Source organism: Odocoileus virginianus, chromosome 20 (genome assembly GCF_023699985.2).
Source record: "Odocoileus virginianus isolate 20LAN1187 ecotype Illinois chromosome 20, Ovbor_1.2, whole genome shotgun sequence".
Taxonomy (NCBI): domain Eukaryota; kingdom Metazoa; phylum Chordata; class Mammalia; order Artiodactyla; family Cervidae; genus Odocoileus; species Odocoileus virginianus.
In genome coordinates, this window is record NC_069693.1 from 16,336,762 (window position 1) to 16,357,520 (window position 20,759).

The 20,759-nt window shown below is 42.8% G+C and overlaps 1 protein-coding gene and 1 long non-coding RNA gene across 8 annotated transcripts in view; one reads left to right on the top strand and one right to left on the bottom strand.

The window, feature by feature from the left end:
• Window positions 1–20,759, bottom strand: part of LOC110122373 (major allergen I polypeptide chain 2-like) — a 62,408-nt gene that overhangs the window by 31,807 nt on the left and 9,842 nt on the right. For 3 of the 7 annotated variants that reach the window (XR_011482142.1, XR_011482137.1, XR_011482141.1), the window contains exons 3-4: window positions 11,900–16,952; window positions 10,229–11,345 (exon numbers count right to left, since the gene is read on the bottom strand). Coding sequence is in view for 1 of the 7 variants with exons in the window: in XM_070450980.1 (XP_070307081.1) it covers window positions 18,280–18,339 (60 nt within the window). In the remaining 6 variants the exon portion in view is untranslated. Of the gene's footprint in view, window positions 1–10,228; window positions 11,346–11,899; window positions 16,953–17,934; window positions 18,340–20,759 lie in introns of those variants that run through there. The other 4 variants (XR_011482138.1, XR_011482140.1, XR_011482139.1 and 1 more) reach the window with 4 other exon arrangements.
• LOC139029875 (uncharacterized) overlaps window positions 1–20,759 on the top strand; it is a 123,148-nt gene that overhangs the window by 24,899 nt on the left and 77,490 nt on the right. The gene's annotated exons all lie outside the window — the stretch shown is intronic.

Here is a 20,759-nt window from a genome sequence, read left to right on the forward strand (position 1 = left end):
CAGGCCCAAACCGACAAACTGGTTTGGTCTCCAGACATTCAAAAGGCTTTTAAGGTTCTTCAAACTGCTCTCCTGCAAGCTCCCGCTCTGAGCTTGCCCACAGGGTCAGAATTTAACTTGTTTGTCACTGAAAGAAAAGGTGTGGCCTTGGGAGTTTTGACACAACCCAGAGGGCCTCACCAGTAACCTATTGCTTATTTAAGCAGAGAATTAGATGTAATTTCACGTGGGTGGCCCCACTGCCTAACAGTAATTGGGGCAGTGGCTTTATTAGCACCTGAAGATTTAAAAATAATTAATGGACGAAACCTTACTGTACTGACTTCTCATGATGTGAGTGGAATCTTAAATTCTAAAGTTAATATTTGGATGACAGACAGTAGGCTTCTTAAATATCAGTCATTGTTGTTAGAAGGACAAGTAACTAAGCTTAAAGTTTGTGGAAATTTAAATTCTGCCACTTAACTTCCTGAGAAGGAAAATGAAACACCTGATCACGATTGTTCCCAATTCCTAACTTTAAACTATGCAGCTCGGGAAGATCTAATAGATACCCCATTAGGCAATCCTGACATGGAAATATTTACTGATGGCAGTTCTTTTGTTCAGAATGGAAAGCATAAAGCAGGTTAGGCCATGGTGACTGCTGAACAGGTTTTAGAAGCAAAATCTCTCCCCCAGGGAACCTGTGCTCAGTTAGCAGAGCTTGTGGCTCTGACCCAAGCTCTAGAGTTAAGCAAAGGGTAGAGGGTAAATATCTACACTGACCCTAAGTATGCTTATTTGACTTTACATGCTCATGCTGCAATATGGAAAGAAAGTTTAAAACAGCAACAGGAGAACCTATAAAGCATTTCAGAGAGATCGAGAGACTTTTAACAGTTATCTATTATCCTAAAGAAGTAGCTGCTATGCATTGCAAAGGACACAACAGAGATGGGAGTAAAGTAGCTGAAGGTAAACAGCTGGTGGTTGACTGTCAAGCCAGAAATGTGGCACTTTACGAAAGCCCCTCACTACAGACACCTTCGATCTGGACAGGTCCTGTGGAACAGGAAAAACCACAATATACTGAGGAAGAATTAGAAAGATATGAGAAAAGAGGAGCAAAGTTTACTGATAAAGGATGATTACGGTCTGAGGATGGACAATTAATAATTCCTGGAAGTGCTCAATGGAAAATTCTTAAGGGTTTACACCAGAGTTTTCATTTGGATACAGAGAGTACTTAACAGATGGCTTCTCGTTTGTTTGAAGGTAAAAATGTAATGAAAACTTTAAAGAACATTATCAAAAGGTGTGAGGTGTGTCAGAAAACTAACCCAAAGACTAAAAAGCTAGCAAAATCTGGATTACAACGAAGTGGAAAATATCCTAGAGAGGACTGGGAAATTGATTTTACTCATATGCCAAAAGCTAATGCATATTCTTGCTTACAATTTTGGGTGGATACTTTTACTGGATGGAGTGAGGTTTTTCCATGTCGTACTGAACAAGCCAAGGAGGTTATAAAGATTTTAATCCACGAAATTATCCCCAGGTTTGGACTGCCACGGAGCCTTCAGAGTGACAATGGCTCCACCTTTAAAGCTGCTGTAACTCAGGGGGTGTCTAAAGCTCTAGGACCCTGGAGAAGGAAATGGCAACCCACTCCAGTAATTTTGCCTGGAGAATCCCATGGACGGAGGAGCCTGGTGGGCTACAGTCCACGGGGTTGCAAAGAGTCAGACGCGACTGAGCAACTTCACTTTCAAAACTCTAGGAATAAAATATCACTTACACTGTTCCTGTAAACCCCAATCCTCAGGGAAGGTTGAAAAAGCTAATGACATTATCAAAAGACATCTGAGTAAATTAACTCGAGACACAGGACAATTCATTTAAAGTCCTACTCATAGCTATAATATAATGAGGAGGGACTGTCCCCTTTTGAATGTATTTGTGGACAGCCTTTCTTATGCATAGACATTGTTATAGACCCTGAAGCCTTGGACTTAACTAATTATGTAACTCATCTCTCAGCTTTTCAAATAGACATTAACAGAACTCCGGGAGACAACTCCTGACCCGGCCTCTGAGTCAAGCTAGCCTCCATTTGAGCAAGGAACCGAGGTCCTCATAAAACATTGGGGTCTGTGGGCCCATCCCTTGAGCCCCTCTGGGAAGGCCGTTACTAGGTTATTCTTTCTTCTCCCACAGCTGTTAAAGTGCCAGGAATTGATTTGTGGGTACATCACACTCGTGTTAAGAAGTGGCACCCTGAACAGAACTAAGGGACTTCATTTTATGTCTTTACTTTCTATTCTCTGGCTTTGTACTTTTCAGATAGGCGTGATAATCTATGTGAGCCTACTTATGCTGACTCCAAAAATCCTGAGTCTGCCATTCGATCCTCAAGACAATGTCTTCCTGTCCTGGGCTCACTCCTGCCCAGCATTTCACAATCAGTCTAACTGCTGGGTTTGTGGCATGCTCCCCTCTTAATCAGTGGAAGGCTTCCCGTGGTGGACATCTCCACTTCAAGGAAAACACTTTCTCCAATTCTGCAACTACCTTCGACAACAATCATATGCGATGCCTCTTCTTCATCTGATGACATCTAACAATCCTAAAATGGACGGGTGCAACACGTTGTACTTTAACTATGGACATAACGTGACTTTTAATTTTGATTATACATTGTCTCGGTTCAATGATTATTTTGCTATACATAAAGGCAAATAGGTCTAGATCTAATGGTTTTTTACCTTGTGTTTATCAAATATGGGATGAGGTTATATGGTTAACTCCTGAAAAAGGAAGTCTAATATCTACTGCCCCTATACTCTGGGAACAAATAGAGCCATCCCCAGAAGTTAATTACTTAATTAACTTCTTAACTAATTAATTAAGTTGTCACTTAATTATAGTGATTGGAAACACTTGGGATTTTTGCCTCAGGAAATAGGCAATGTAATCATTCCCCTGTTTTCCAACCCCAATTCAGGTCCTCCCTTTGTCTGGCCAGGCATTGATTGGGACTGGATATCTCAGTAACACTGGCTTGCTCCAAACGGGACTTATTGGATCTGTGGCTCTTTCCTATGGGCATGGCTTCCCCCTGGTTGGATAGGGAGATACACCCTGGGTCTAGCCTTTACTCACGGCTTTATATTTTCAGAGTTTCCAGAAAAGCCTGCTAATTTACCCCATGTTAAAACTCGGTGGGCAAGGTCTGTATTTCACTGGTATGATTATTTGGCTGCAGTGTTTGTCCCCTCTTTGGGAACTACAGATGTTATGCTACGAGTCAAATGCTTTGACTAATTTTACTCAACAGGCATTACAAGATTCTCAAAAAGCTATTTCAGCTCTTAATGCTGAACAAGCACAAATTAGAAAGGTGGTTTTACAAAACAGATTAGCTTTAGATATTCTGACAGCTGTGCAAGGAGGAACTTGTGCCATTATTCATACCCAATGCTGTACTTATATACCTGAGATGAGCACTAATGTTACTCATTTTACTAAAGACATGACCAAGATGACTGGGGCTATGGATATTCCTGAAGCCTCAATTGCCTCACTTTGGGAGACATTAACTAGTTCCCCGTAGTAGAAAACTATCTTAATTACAATAATTCTGACTGTTCTATTTTTGCTGTTTGCTCCCTGCATCTGTAACTGTGTAACTGGATTTGTTTCTAGTCACATGAAGGCTTTTAAGTTACAAATGGTTGACCAAGCTCCTATGAGTGCCACAGCCTCCTCCAACTATTACTTGGGGCCCCTGGATCAGAGACCCTCATTTTTAGGGTTAGGAGAATATGTTGCCTTAACAATTTAGGGACCATGCCCCTAGACATCAGGAAGTATTTATGGAACGAAAACGACACCCCTTTCCCTTGGCAACATAATCCTCCTTAAACAAAAGGGGGAAATGAGAAAGTCAATTCCTCGGCAGATTGATAAGAAGTCCAGGGGTCCCCAAGGAGAGAGAGGTCTGGAATTCTCAAGGAGGAGGAAAGGACAAACTTTTTTTGTTCCTCTACATTCCTTAGGATTATATAGCAATAATGTATCCTGCTTGAGGACATTCTCTGGAAAAAAACCTTTGGGCTAATCCTGTTGTCTTAAGGTGTATATTATGGGAGTAGGTCTAGCAAGGTCTTTACAACCTCCAGACATTCTTTTGATTCACTGTGATAACTAATTAGAGAGTATATAACTCCATGGCTAACACTAGCAAGGGTGTACTCTTTCTGCCCCCTTCTGATGCCTATGTCAGAAGCTCTATCTCCTTTATACTTTAATAAAATTTTATTACACAAACGCTCTGAGCAATCAAGCCTCATTTTTGGCCCCGGATTGAACTGTTCTCCTCCGGAGGCCAAGAATCCCGGCATCTTTGCGTGGTTCAGCAACAACCTTTCAGAGGTTCCTTAAAAAACTAAAAATAAAGCTACCATATGATGCTGCAATCCCACTCCCGGGCATGTATCCAAAGAAAATCATGGCCCGAAGAAACACATGCATCTCAATGTTCATTTCAGCACTGTTTACAATAGCCAAGACAGGGGAGCAACTAAATGTCCATGACAGAGGAATGGATAAAGAAGGTGTGGTACATATATACAATGGGATATTACTCAGTCACTAAAAAGAATGGAATAATGCCATTTGCAGCAACATGGATGGATCTAGGGAGCTCCATACTGGGTGAAGTAAGTCTAACAAAGAAGAAATACCTTATGACATCCCTTATGTGTGGAACCTAAAAAGAAATGATACAAATGAACTTACTTACAAAATAGAAAGAGACTCACAGACTTAGAAAACAAACTTATGATTGCCAGGGGGAAGGGATAATGGGAGTTTGGAAAGGTCATGTTCACACTGCTATATTTAAAATGGATAACAAGAACCTATTGTATAGAACATGGAACTCTATTCAATGTTATGTTCCAGCCTGGATGTGACCCCTCCCATCTGGGGGAGAAAGGATATGGTTGAGTCAAAAGAAATGATTGAGCAGAAATGTGCAGTAAAACTGAGATTAGGCCTCATGAAAATATAGAGAAGTCATTCAATTCTGTTGTCTGAAATTCCCTAACAATGCCCCCAGCTCAATGAACATGTAGGACTTGTCATGAAATGAGGATGTTCCAAGAAAGTATTGTGAGTGTACAAGGAATAGGTACTCATGAGCACATGGCTTCCCAAAGAATATAGTCTAGATGAGGTGAATAATGTCAGGAAAGATAGGATCATGTATAAATAGGAATGGGTTCCAGGGAGAGCTGACATTCAGGTGGTTCACTCCAGTATATTTGTTTTGGTTTGCAAAATGCTAAAATACTCCTATATATTTGCATAATAATTGCTGTTCCAAGAGTTCCAACAGTCTCACCACTACAGCAGTATCAGGGATCCTAATTTCATGCCTCCAGTGCCTGCCAAACCAACTGTTTAACTTCTCAACTAAACTCTTGAGAAGTGGAACACTGGGGTGCTTCCAGGACTCTCCAACAGCTGACCGTAGATCTAGCTTATCACTAATTGAAATGGTAAGTCCCTTTAGACACTTTTTACTGTAAAAAAGACGTGGTACATATATACAAAAGAAAACTACTCAGCCATAAAAAAGGAACAAAATTGTGCCATTTATAGAGATGTGGATGGATCTAGAGACTGTCATACAGAGTGAGGTAAGGCAGACAGACAAGAACAAATATCGTATAGTAACACATGTATGTGGAATCTAAAAAAGTGGTTTGGCATAGATGATCTCATTTGCAGAGAAGTCCAATAAAGAGGCAGCACTGGAGAAAGAGGCAGCTGCCCAGCACTGGAGAGTGGCTGTGAGAAGACATCCCATGCCCAGGGGCAAAGGAGGAGCCCCAGCAAGATGGTAGGAGGGCCTAATTCATATTTAGAATCAAACCCCATTCCTGCCAGAGATGCTCAGAGGGCTCAAATAAGCCTTGTGTGCACCAGGACCCAGGGACCCCACAGAGACTGAGACAGAACTGTGTTTGAGCATCTGCTGTAGAGGTACAGGTCAGCAGTGGACTGTCACAGGGACAGGGACTCTGGGTGCAGCAGACTTGGGTATGGCATAAGCCCTCTTGGAGGAGGTCACCACTAACCCCACCATAGAGCTGCCAGAATTTACACAGGACTGGGAATAGACTCTTGGAGGGCACAAACAGAAATTCGTGTGTACCATGACCCAGGAGAAAGGAGCAGTGATCCCACAAGAGACTGACCCAGACTTGCCTGTGAGTGTCCAGGACTCTCTAGTGGAGACGTGGGTCTGTGGTGGCCTGCTGCAGGGTTGGGAGCACTGAGTGTAGCAGTACATGCATGAGAACTTTTGAAAGAGGTTTATCTTTATTACCTCTATTATCCACTATCTCTACCTACCATTATCTTATTACCTCCCCCATAGTTTGGCCCCAGGTAAATAGCAGAGTGGGAACACAGCTCCATCCAGCAACAGAAAATTGGATTAAAGATTTACTGAGGCCCCACCCATCAGAACAAGACCACGTTTCCCCCTCAGTCAGTCTCTCCCATCAGGAAGCTTCCATAAGCCTCTTTTTCTTCTCAGAGGGCAGACAGACTGAAAACCACAATCACAGAAAACTAACCAATCTGATCACATGGACCACAGCCTTGTCTAACTCAATGAAACCATGAGCCATGCCGGGTAGGGCCACCCAAGACGGATGGGTCATAGTGGAGAGTTCTGACAAAACGCGGTCCACTGGAGAAGGGAATGGCAAACCACTTCGATATTCTCAAGGAACCCTGTGAAAAGTATGAAAAGGCAAAAAGATAGGACACTGAAAAATGAATTCCTCAGGTCAGTAGGTGCCCAATATGCTACTGGAGATCTGTGGAGAGATAACTCCAGAAAGAATGAAGAAATGGAGCCAAAGCAAAAACAACACCCAGTTGTGGGTGTGATTGGTGATAGAAGCAAGATCTGATGCTGTAAAGAGCAATATTGCATAGGAACCTGGAATGTTAGGTCCGTGAATCAAGGCAAATTGGAAGTGGTCAGATAGGAGATGGCAAGAGTGAATGTCAACATTTTAGGAATCAGCGAACTGAAATGGACTGGAATGGATGAATTTAACTCAGATTACCATTTTATCTACTACTGTGGGCAAGAATCCCTTAGAAGAAATAGAGTAGCCATCATAGTCAACAAAAGAGTCCAAAATGCAGTACTTGGATGTAATCTCAAAAACGACAGAATGCTCTCTGTGCATTTCCAAGGCAAGCCATTCAATATCACAGTAATCCAAGTCTATGCCCCGACCAGTAATGCTGAAGAAGCTGAATGGTTCTATGAAGACCTACAAGACCTTCTAGAACTAACACGCAAAAAAAAAAAAAAAAAAAAAAAAGATGTTCTTTTCATTATAGGGGACTGGAATGCAAAAGTAGGAAGTCAAGAAACACCTGGAGTAACAGGCAAATTTGACCTTGGAGTACAGAACGAAGCAGGGCAAAAGCTAATAGAGTTTTGCCAAGAGAACGCACTGGTCATAGCAAACACCATCTTCCAACAACACAAGAAAAGACTCTACACATGAACATCACCAGTTCGTCAACACCAAAATCAGATTGATTATATTCTTTGCAGCCAAAGATGGAGAAGCTCTATACAGCCAGCAAAAACAAGACTGAGAGTTGACTGTGGCTCAGATCATGAACTCCTTATTGCCAAATTCAGGTTTAAACTGAAGATAGTAGGGAAAACCACTAGACCATTCAGGTATGACCTAAATCAAATCCCTTAAGATTTACAGTGGACGTGAGAAAAAGATTTAAGGGACTAGATCTGATATACAGAGTGCCTGAAGAACTATGGACGGAGGTTCATGACATTGTACAGGAGACAGGGATCAAGATCATACCCAAGAAAAATAAATGCAATGAAACAAAATGGCTGTCTGAGGAGGCCTTACAAATAGCTGTGAAAAGAAGAGAAGCAAAAAGCAAAGGAAAAAAGGGAAAATATACCCATCTGAATGCAGAGTTCCAAAGAATAGCAAGGAGAGATAAGAAAGCCTTCCTCAGCGATCAGTGCAAAGAAATAGAGGAAAACAATAGAATGGGAAAGACTGGCAATTTCTTCAAGAAAATCAGAGATACCAAGGGAACATTTCGTGCAAAGATGGGCATGATAAAGGACAGAAATGGTACAGACCTAACAGAAGATATTAAGAAGAGGTGGCAAGAATACACAGAAGATCTATACAAAAAAGACCTTTACAACCCAAATAACCATGGTGGTGTGATCACTGGACTAGAGCCAGACATCCTTGAATGTAAAGTCAAGTGGAACTTAGGAAGCGTCACTACGAACAAAGCTAGTGGAGGTGATGAAATTCCAGTTGAGCTATTTCAAATCCTGGAAGATGATGCTGTTAAAGTGCTGCACTCAATATGCCAGCAAATTTGGAAAACTCAGCAGTGGCCACGGGACTGGAAAAGGTCAGTTTTCATTCTAATCCCAAAGAAAGGCAATGGCAAAGAATATTCAAACTATTGCACAACTGCACTCATCTCACACGCTAGTGTTGTAGCCATGCATTCCCGGCCAATGCACCAAATGTTGTAGCCACATGTTCCAGGAAACAAACTCACTCAGAAGGACAATGCAGATAGTGGAGTGCAGTTTATTATACCGGTGGGCCCAAGGCAGAGTCTCCTCTTAGCCAAGGACCCCAACCGGTTTCTGTGAAAACCTTATATACCCTAAGTGTACGGGCTCAAACCCACCTCCCCAAATTTTCTGCAACTAGTCTGAGCAAAGGAAAAGAAAGATACAATCAAAGTTAAACTGTGATTCATATGCCTTCAACCCATGATTCATATGCCTTAAGCCTAGGTAGTTAACAGTGGACAATTATCAATAGGCCTGTGGTCATACCCCAAAAAGCATAATAGAATTTATGATTCTATTTGGTTACACAAATAATTGAGGTATTCTTTTAGGCAACAGAGAGTCTAGGTATGAGCCCTGGGGCTCTTCCATGGCGGGGGGATGGGGGGGGGGGAGGTGGGTGTCTGGTTTTCCAGTTTGTATGTCGTTTCCATAGATACTGGGCATATAGCTCAAAGTCCACAGTCTGGCCCAAGATGGAGTCCTGCTTTCAAGATGGAGCCTGTTCTGTCTGTTTCCTCCTTCATTCCCCTCTCTTGATGCTCTTAACTCATAGTATGGGCATCACTCCTAGGGATATATTGCACCCTGGCTTTCCAACCAACAATTTGGGAGAACGACACCAACCTCTGGGTTACAAAGTTCATGAAAGTGAAAAGAAAGTGAAAGTGAAGTCGCTCAGTCATGTCCGACTCTTTGCGACCCCATGGACTGTAGCCTACCAGGTTCCTCCTTCCATGGGATTTTCCAGGCAAGTATACTGGAGTGGGTTGCCATTTCCTTCTCCAACAAAGTTCATAATACATTGTAAAATGCAGGGTCCACAAAGCAGAACTATCAAGGCAATTGTAACAATAGTAAATATAGTTTTCCACCAATCATCCTCACCCAAGATAGAACCAAAGTCCAAAAAGGAATGTTTTCATTTGACATTGCTTATACCTGGTTTTTCACGTTATCTAAAACAGCTGATACATTGCCAGATAAATCAGGAATATATACACAACATTCAACCTTAATTATAACATGGGTCCCTCCTTGTGCAGCTGTGAGCATGTCCAAAGTCATTCTATTTTGAATTGCCACTTTTCTCATTTGGATTTGTTCTTCATTTAAGGCTTGGATGAATTTATCATTATCTAGGAGGGCCTGTTTTGTGAAATTAGTCAAGGCCTCTACTTTTTTTTTCCCCAAGGCCTCTACTTTAATCATATCATCTGGAAATATTCATCCCAGACTTGGTAGAATTGTTCAACATAACTACAGGCCTGTCCTCCCTTGCCAATCAGGGGCTTTTTTCCTTTTGTTCTTTAAATATGAGGTATAGGCTTTTGTTATTCCTATGAAACTGGTGTTTACATCAAATGTAACCCCATGACCCGAGTCTATTCACTGTAGGTCTAGCTTACACCAAGAGAGCAGGAAGAGATTATGATGGACAAGAGAAAGGAAAGTCTCTTTTTGTCGTTCCAGAAAAGAGCAGAGTGGTTTAAAATCTCCTTGGCAGAGCAGTGACACCCACCAAGGAAGTCCATCTATCACAGACAGACGCATAGCCCCACATACCAAGCAGTTGGAGGTGTTGTGGAAGTCCATGTAGGAATGTGCCCATGAGATGAAAACATTGTCCTGAGTTGAAACGGAAGTTAAATTCAAAATCACGTTGATGAGGCCAAGCAGCAGGAGGTGATTATGCGGCTTCATCCTAAAGGAGCTCATCTGGGATCTTTTTTTCCTTCTTCTTAAGGATGATCTTAGTATCTCGAGGGTCAGTGGGGTCCCTCTTCACAGTCCACTCAGCAGTTTCTGGACCTGCGTGGTATGTTCTCTTCATCCTCATGTGGTGGATCCAGGGAGTGACACCTGCAACTTTAACTGCTGTAGGAATTGTTAGAACAACAGTATATGGACCCTTCCAACGTGGGGCCAATGAGTCATGTTTCCAGCCCTTGACCCACAACTGATTCCCAGGCACAAATTCGTGAATCTGTTCCCCAAGGGAGAACGGCACCCTTTCTTGTACAAACTTAGTTACCTGATTTATTACTTTACCCAGTTGTTCCATCGGCTGTGAAATCTCATCTCCCCTTACCTGAGGCAAATTTGTTGACACCTGTTTTATTATGGGAGGGGGCCTCCCATACACAATTTCATACAGAGAATAGCCATGGGACTGTGGGGTCATCCTGAGTCTGAGCAGAGCCATCGGAAACAAGCCCACCCAGGAGCAGTCAGTCTCTATGATCCAATTGGAGAGTGTCTTTATAAGTGTCCAGTTGTTTCCTTCCACCATCCCAGAACTCTGGGGCCTATAATATGCTGTATGTAATTTCCACTTGATGTTTAAAGGTTTGCTTACTTGTTATACTAAATCAGCTATGAAAGCCGGGCCATTGTCCGATCAAATGCTGGTAGGAAATCCAAATCTGGGAACTTCCCCCTAAGCAGGTGCCAGACTACTTTTGATGTTCTTTCAGTCCAGGTAGTAGAAGCTTCTACCCACCCCAAGAACATACATACCATGACCATGGTAATGGTACTGTTGGTGAGGTTTTGTTTCAGTGAAGTCCCTTCCAGGTGTTCAAAGGGCAACGTGCCTTTTAGTTGAATCCCTGGAGGTTTCTATCTGTGCCAAGAGGCAGCATTGACCTGTGAGCAGGCAGTGCAGTTCTGAGATTTTGTCCTGCATAGGGAAGAGAGGTGGGGAACCAAGAAATATTTTTGAATTAGCTCTTCCAGTTTATTATGGCCTAGGTGGATCGCTTGGTGTGTTTGGCTTACCAGAATGGGTGCCAGCTCCTCAGTACCAATAATTTGCCACTTGGCAATTCCCACCATCCCTTTTCAGTCTTGATGGCCCCTTCGGCTTCAGCTAGTTGGTTTTGGGTTTCAGTGTATTTTGGAGAGTCCAGCGTTAGCTCAGGAAGCTCTGCCAATATGAGAGCTTTAATAGGGGCATCACTTGTCACCCCCAAGCACTCGGCTGCTTGTCTAGCCGTCTTATCTGACAGTCTGTTCCCCGAGCCTGGGGGGTATCCTCTTTTTGATGTCCTCAGCAGTGTATGACTGCAACCCTTTCTGGTTCCCAGGAAGCATCTAATAGGGTCTTAATTTCTTCTTTATTTTTAATATCTTTTTCACTAGCTGTCAAAAGACCTCTCTCCTTATACAGAGCCCTGTGTACATGTAGTGTGGCAAAAGCATACCTGGAGTCTGTGTAAATGTTTGTCTTCTTACCTTTTGAGAGCTGGAGGGCCTGGATTAGAGCATATAGTTCGGCCTGTTGAGCAGACCAGTGTGACGGCAGAGAGCTAGCCTCAGTGATGGTTTCTTCCATAACTACTGCATATCCTGACAGTCATTGTCCTTGTTTCACCAGGCTGGTGCTATTGGTGTACAGGACCAAATCTGGGTCCGAGATTGGCTGGTCTTTCAAGTCAGGTCTGCTGGCATATTTCCTTGCAATCATGTGAGAGTCCACCTTCTCCCAAAGGAAGAAGTGTGGCCGGATTCAGGGCCTGACAAGGCTCAATAGTAACATGGGCGTTCTCACATTAGTCCCTGGTATTGAGTAATCCAGGATGTTGACAGCCATTTATGGGGTTCCCCTCGCAGGAGAGTGTTGACTTCATGTGGGACTTTTACAATCAAATCTTGGCCCAAAGTCACCTTGGTTGCCTCCTGGATCAGTAAGGCAACTACAACAACTGTCCATAAGCATCCCAGCCACCCAGTGGCAACACTGTCCAGCGGTTTTGGGAGATAAGCCACAGGTTTGTCCCATGTCCCCATAGTCTGGGACAACACTCCCATAGCCACCTTGTCCTTTTCAGTCACATGAAGAGTAAACGGCATAGCAAGGTCCGGCAGGCCCAAGGCAGTGCTGACTGCCCAAGGCAGTCTGGCAGTATTGGGTTTGAGTTTTATTACCAGTGGGACTTATTTTGCAAGCCTGGGGGGTGTTGTCTTCCGCCCAGACCTCAGGGAATTGTTGAGTTAACTCTTTCTCTTGACTGTGTAGCCTGTCCAGGATTCCCTGTTGGGAGATCATGCAACCTCCATTCAGCTTGAGGGGTTACTGAGAGGAAGAGTAAATAGGTGGTTGAGCCCACTTGAAGAATGGGTCTTTTGTGGGGGGAAACGCCACTTGTGCTCCCAACTTACACAACAAGTCTCTTCCCAACAAAGGTACTGGGCATTCAGGGATGTATAAAAATTCATGAGTCACTTGGTGTCCCCCATCTGAAATTTTTGGGGTAGGCTTGAGACACAAAGGCTGCATTTACCACCATCTGAGACATAGCAACCTCTGAATCTATTGGTGTATAAAGTCTGTAAGCCTCACACGTCTTTCATAGAACTCAGAGGGTGATTTGGTTTCCCTTTGGATCACTTCAGAGGGTTTGCCATACTCATAGATTTTCAGGCCCCTCTCTTAAGGCCTTTTAAAATAGCCACCCACTCTCTCTCCAGGTGGCCCCTCCCTTCCTCTGTGTTACAGTCCCAATTGGGCCTCTTATCAGGGGTGGCTAGTTCTGCCCACCGCTGCAGCTTTGCAGTACCCTCAGGTGCCATTTCTCTTAACCATTTTCTGGCCTCAGTTAGGATCCTGTGTCTTTCCTCAGTGCTGAAAAGGGAAACTAGTAGTTGGATTATGTCATCCCATGTAGGGTGGTGGGTTCGAAAAATGGTCTCCATTAGCCTAATCATGGCTTGTGGCTCCCCCAAGTATGGTGGAGTGTGTCTCTGCCAGATTAATATATCCATAGAGGAAAATAGCTGGTACTAATAGGCTACAGGGGGCTGATGGTAGTGACCACATGCGTCCTGAACTGGAGGCTTTTGTAGCTCTCTGAGGGGCATCTGTAGTGGGGTTCTTTCCCCCTGTTCCTTGGTGGAGCACAGCCTTTGTCTAATTCCTGTGTTTTCTTCTCCCTTCCCATCAGTACTCACCCGGAGAGGTGGATACAATCTAGGAGGTCCGGCTGAGGTGGAATTCTGGGGGCACTGACCATAGGTCTCCATTGCTGGGACTGGAGCCTGCTGAAACAGTGGCTCTACAATCTCCAGGAGAGCTGGCAGAAGAGCAGCAGCTGCTACAGGAACTTCACTTGGCCCTGGGTCGGGCATTAAGGCAGCCTCTGGGAAGCACTGGGAAGCAGGCGCATCATTATCCAGTATGGGGGAGGGGTCAGGTCATCCCCGTCCAAATCCTGTAGAATTTCCTTTTTTGTCATTAATTTTTGTGCTATTAATATTTTCCCTTTCCCTTTTGGATACAGAACCTTGTCCAAGTAGAAGGTTGTTGAGCTAACCCTAGCCATGAGTCAATATATGGATATTGATCCAGGTGTCCTGGCTCTCCTGTGACTACTGTATAGACTGCTTTCACTAATTTTAAGTTCATGGTGTCCTCTGCTGACCATCCTACTCCCATAGGGGGCCATTCGACCTCACAAAGTATGTGGAGGCGATTAGGCTTCATATTCACCCAACAGTCTCCTCCAAATCCCTTCTTTAAATTTTTTTTTCATTTATTTTCATTAGTTGGAGGATAATTACTTTAAAATATTGTAGTGGTCTTTGCCATACATTGACATGAATCAGCCATCGATTTACATGTGTTCCCCATCCCAATCCCCCCTCCTGCCACCCTCTCCATCCCATCCCTCTGTGTCTTCCCAGTGCACCAACCCTGAGCACTTGTCTCATGCATCCAACCTGGGCTGGTGATCTGTTTCACCCTTGATAGTATACTTGCTTCAATGCTATTCTCTCAGAACATCACCTTCTCCCACAGAGTCCAAAAGTCTGTTCTGTACCTCTGTGTCTCTTTTTCTGTTTTGCATACAAGGTTATCGTTACCATCTTTCTAAATTCCATATATATGCGTTAGTATACTGTATTGGTGTTTATCTTTCTGGCTTACTTCACTCTGTATCATGGGCTCCAGTTTCATCCATCTCATTAGAACTAATTCAAATGAATTCTATTTAATGGCTGAGTAATATTCCATTGTGTATATGTACCACAGCTTTCTTATCCATTCATCTGCTGATGGGCATCTAGGTTGCTTCCATGTATTGGCTATTATAAACAGTGCTGCAATGAACGCTGGGGTGCATGTGTCTCTTTCAGATCTGGTTTCCTCAGTGTGTATGCTCAGGAGTGGGATTGCTGGGTCATATGACAGTTATATTTCCAGTTTTTCAAGGAATCTCCACACTGTTCTCCATAGTGGCTGTACTAGTTTGCATTCCCACCAACAGTGTAAGAGGATTCCCTTTTCTCCACACCCTCTCCAGCATTTATTGCTTATTGACTTTTGGATAGCAGCCATTCTGACTGGCATGTAATGGTACCTCATTGTGGTTTTGATTTGCATTTCTCTGATAATGAGTGATGTTGAGCATCTTTTCATGTGTTTGTTAGCCATTTGTATGTCTTCTTTGGAGAAATGTCTGTTTAGTTCTTTGGCCCATTTTTTGATTGGGTCATTTATTTTTCTGGAATTGAGCTTCAGGAGTGGCTTATATATTTTTTAGATTAATTCTTTGTCCATTGCTTTGTTTGCTATTATTTTCTCCCATTCTGAAGGCTATCTTTTCACCTTGCTTATAGTTTCCTTTGTTGTGCAAAAGCTTTTAAGTTTCATTAGGTCCCATTTTTTATTTTTGCTTTTATTTCCAACATTCTGGGAGGTGGGTCATAGAGGATCCTGCTGTGATTTATGTCAGAGAGTGTTTTGCCTATGTTCTCCTCTAGGAGTTTCATAGCTTCTGGTCTTACATTTAGATCTTTAATCCATTTTGAGTTTATTTTTGTGTATGGTGTGAGAAAGTGTTCTAGTTTCATTCTTTTACAAGTGGTTGACCAGTTTTCCCAGCACCACTTGTTAAAGAGGTTGTCTTTTTTCCATTGTATATTCTTGCCTCCTTTGTCAAAGATCAGGTGTCCATAGGTGTGTGGATTTATCTCTGGGCTTTCTATTCTGTTCCATTGATCTATATTTCTGTCTTTGTGCCAGTACCATACTGTCTTGATGGCTGTGGCTTTGTAGTACAGTCTGAAGTCAGGCAGGTTGATTCCTCCAGTTCCATTCTTCTTTCTCAAGATTGCTTTGGCTATTCGAGGTTTTTTGTATTTCCATACAAATTGTGAAATTATTTGTTCTACTTCTGTGAAAAATACGGTTGGTAGCTCGATAGGGATTGCATTGAATCTATAGATTGCTTTGGGTAGTATAGTCATTTTCACAATATTGATTCTTCCAATCCATGAACATGGTATATTTCTCCATCTATTTGTGTCCTCTTTGATTTCTTTCATCAGTGTTTTACAGTTTTCTATGTATAGGTCTTTTGTTTCTTTAGGTAGATATACTCCTAAGTATTTTGTTCTTTTTGTTGCAATGGTGAATGGTATCGATTCCTTAATTTCTCTTTCTGTTTTCTCATTGTTAGTGTATAGGAATGCAAGGGATTTCTCTGTGTTAATTTTTATCCTGCAACTTTACTATATTCATTGATTAGCTATAGTAATTTCCTGGTGGAGTCTTTAGGGTTTTCTATGTAGAGGATCATGTCGTCTGCAAACAGTGAGAGTTTTACGTCTTCTTTTCCTATCTGGATTCCTTTTATTTCTTCTTCTGCTCTGATTGCTGTGGCCAACACTTCCAAAACTACATTGAATAGTAGTGGTGAGAGTGGGCACCCTTGTCTTGTTCCTGACTTTAAGGGAAATGCTTCCAATTTTTCACCATTGAGGATAATGTTTGCTGTGGATTTGTCATACATAGCTTTTATTATGTTAAGATATGTTCCTTCTATTCCTGCTTTCTGGAGAGTTTTTTTTATCATAAATGGATGTTGAATTTTGTCAAAGGCTTTTTCTGCAACTATTGAGATAATCATATGGTTTTTATCTTTCAATTTGTTAATGTGGTGCCTTTTTTAAATTTTTAATCATGCACTCCAATACAGTTGCCTTAGATTCACTGCCCCCCATCTTGCTTACCTTCTCAGACCTTCTTCAACTTTTCCCTTTCATTCTGTCTATGAAGTTCTCAGTACCTTTTGTACTTCTGATATTTCCCCTCAATGAAACGCTTAGATTGCCATTCTACCTCCTTCCTAATCAGGGTGAGAAGAGCCTTACCTGCCAGATCTCAGAGCGAGAAGGGGTTTGGCATGTCTTCACCTGTCAGTCAGCACGGCCAAACCAGAACACCACGTGGTCCAACACCGCATGTTTCTCCCTTAACTTTAAAAGTCCCTTCTGCCTTGGTGGGCTTGATCAGATGCAGATGAAAACACAGATGGGAGGGGGGATTGGGATGGAGAATACATGTAAATCCATGGCTGATTCATGTCAATGTATGGCAAAAACCACTACAATATTGTAAAGTAATTAGCCTCCAACTAATAAAAATAAATTGAAAAAAAAGAAAAAAAGAAAACACAGATGGGTTAAATATCCCACATCCCAGGCCGTCTCCGGAAAAGCCAATTCGTACTCACTTATGTATCCCCCTCCTTCTAGCCTGACAATTCTGAGGGGGTCAAGAATTTCACAGCAGATGGGACACCTCCTTGGGGAGGGCAGAATATGAGCACCCAAAGGCCAAGTTTCTTCTCCTAAAAATCCCTTGGCGATTACTTGGTAATAATTTTCCCCAAGACGGCATGGACACCACCTCATAAATGACCTTCACAAATTTGCTTCCTAGGCCCTAACACGCTCGTCAACCTATGTACCAAGCAAACGCTGCCACCTGCCTATTCCAGGCTCCTGTGGGTCCTTCTAGTCCCCCCCAGGGGGGTGATCAGGAACAACTCTTCCACCCCGCTGGGTGGGTTCCTCCTCACTTGAGTGCTCAGTTTCCCTGCTGCCGTCCACTACCTGCTAAAGTGAAAGGTCCAGGCATTGAGAAGCAGAATCCTTCCAGAAGGGCAAGGCGCCATCCCCCCTCTAGAAGATGCAAGCTTCAAGGCTTTGGAGTAGTCCCAAATGGGACTTGTCTCCTCAAAGTGAGGAGTTTCCCGGCCAATGTACCAAATGTTGTAGCCATACGTTCCGGGAAACAAACTCACTCAGAAGGACAACGCACATAGTGGAGTGCAGTTTATTACACCGGCGGGCCCAACGCAGAGTCTCCTCTTAGCCAAGGAGCCCAACCGGTTTTTCTGAAAACCTTATATACCCTAAGTGTCCGTGCTCAAACCCACCTCCTCAAATTCTCTGAAACCAGTCTGAACAAAGGAAAAGAAAGATACAATCAAAGTTAGCCCATGATTCATATGCCTTAAGCCTAGGTAGTTAACAGTGGACAATTATCAATAGGCCTGTGGTCATACCCCAATAAGCATAGTAGAATTTATGATTCTATTTTGTTACACAGATTATTAGGGTATTCATTTAGGCAACAAAGAGTCTAGGTATGAGCCCTGGGGCTCTTCCATGAGGGGTGGGGGGTGTGGTTCTGGTTTTCCAGGTGGTATGTCGTTTCCATAGATACTGGGCATATAGCTCAAAGTCCACAGTCTGGCCCAAGATGGAGTCCAGCTTTCAAGATGGAGCTGTTCTGTCTGTTTCCTCCTTCACTAGTAAAGTAATGCTCAAAATTCTCCAAGCAAGACTTCAACAATACATGAAACATGAACTTCCAGATGTTCAAGCTGGATTTAGAAAAGGCAGAGGAACCAGAGGTCAAATTGCCAACATCCACTGGATCATTGAAAAACCAAAAGAATTCCAGAAAAACATCTATATCTGTTTTATTGACTATGCCAAAGCCTTTGACCGTGTGGATCATCACACAGAAAGAGATGGGAACACCTGACCACCTGACCTGCCTCTTGAGAAATCTGTTTGCAGGTCAGAAAGCAACGGTTAGAACTGGACATGGAACAACAGACTCGTTCCAAATTGCGAAAGGAGTATGTCAAGGCTGTATATTGTCAATATTGTCACCCTTCTTATTTAAGTTATATGCAGAGTACATCATGAGAAACGCTGGGCTGGAAGAAGCACAAGCTGGAATCAAGATTGCTGGGAGAAATATCAATAACCTCAGATATGCAGATGACACCACCCTTGTGGCAGAAAGTGAAGAAGAACTGAAGAGCCTCTTGATGAAAGTGAAAGAGGAGAGTGAAAAAATTGGCTTAAAACTCAACATTCAGAAAACTAAGATCATGGCATCCAGTCCCATCACTTCATGGCAAATAGATGGGGAAACAGTGGAGACAGTGACAAACTTTATTTTCTTGGGCTCCAAAATCACTGCAGATGGTGACTGCAGCCATGAAATTAGAAGACACTTACTCCTTGGAAGGAAAGTTATGACCCACCTAGACAGCATATTAAAAAGCAGAGACATTACTTTGCCAATAAAGGTCCATCTTGTCAAGGCTATGGTTTTTCCAGTAGTCATGTATGGATGTGAGAGTTGGATCATAAAGAAACCTGAGCGCTGAATAATTGATGCTTTTGAACTGTGGCGTTGGAGAAGACTACTGAGAGTCCCTTGGACTGAAAGGAGATCCAACAAGTCCATCCTAAAGATCAATCCTGAATATTCATTGGAAGGACTGATGTTAAAGCTGAAACTCCAATTCTTTGGCCACCTGATTCTAAGAACTGACTCATTTGACGAGACCCTGATGCTGGGAAAGATTGAAGGTGGGAGGAGAAGAGGACAACAGAGGATGAGATGGTTGGATAGTGAGAGGATAATAGGCAGGAAGGCCAGGGGTCTCCAAACAGATGAAATAGGCTGCAAAAGTCAGATATTTTTTTCTCTCTCTTAAGTGGCAGGAGGAAACAAATTAGTGTTATATTTTTTCCCCTTCTATATACAAGTTTAAAAAGAGGTTTCTCTTAAAATTCTGTGTTGCCATAATGGACACCTGGTTCCATCTGAACTTAACTTTTCTCAAACCTTGAGCTAACTGATGCATTTTTCTTATGGAAATGTTTGTCTTAAGCTATGTTAATGTACTAGGCATTTACCCTAGACTCTATCTTCAAGTCGGTTCCGCCTAAAGGCTCAGATTTAGGCTCAGAACCACTTGACAAACCAGTATGTTATACTCATACATTCTTCCCCTAATCTATATTAATGAAACTATATATTTCTATGGAAATCTGCCTTTCTTCAAGATTCACATCAATTGTTTTACAGCCTGGGATGACTCACCTGGTGCCATTCTCTGAGTTTTGAGACATTTCCTTTCTTTAATTAGCAGATGGCTAGAGAATGAAATGGCAACCCACTCCAGTACTCTTGCCTGGAAAATCCCATGGATGAAGGAGCCTGGTAGGTTACTGTCCATGGGCTTGCAAAGAGTCAGACGCGACTGAGCGACTTCACTTCACTTCAGTAGCTATATAACATCCAGCTAAAGACTAGCAGAGGGGTACTCTTTCTGCCCCTTTCTGGTGTCTATGTCAGAAGTTTTCTCTATCTCTTTTGTACTTTAATAAAACTTTATTACACAAAAGCTCTGAGAGATCAAGCCTCGTCTCTGGCCCCGGATTGAATTCTTCTACTCCAGAGGCCAAGAATCCCGGCACCTTTCATGGTTTAGCAACAACCTTTCAATGGCATCACCAACTCAATGGACATGAGTTTGAGTAAACTTAAGGAGTTGGTGATGGACAGGGAAACCTGGCGTGCTGCAGTCCATAGGGTCTCAAAGAGTCAGGCACAACTGAGTGACTGAACTGAACTGAACTGAACTGAACTGAATAAAGACACAGACTCAATGAGAACAAAGGCAGGGTGGGATGAATTGGGAGATTTGTTGACATAAGCACACTATTGATACTGTTAGGTCGTTAGAATAGGGAAAAGGAGTCCAGAATGGTGGTGGCTAAAAGACCTGGAAGGGAAAAGCCCGGGAAAATAGAACAAAGGAAGGTCCAAAGACCGGAGTGAGAACCTCAGGTAAAACAAACAGCACTCCTGGCTGGCCCAATTTACACAGGACAGGCCCAGAAAAAAAATATATATATATATTTATATATATATATATATATATATATATATATAAAGTGGAGCCAAAGCTAGCTCTCTCTCTCTCTCTCTCCCACG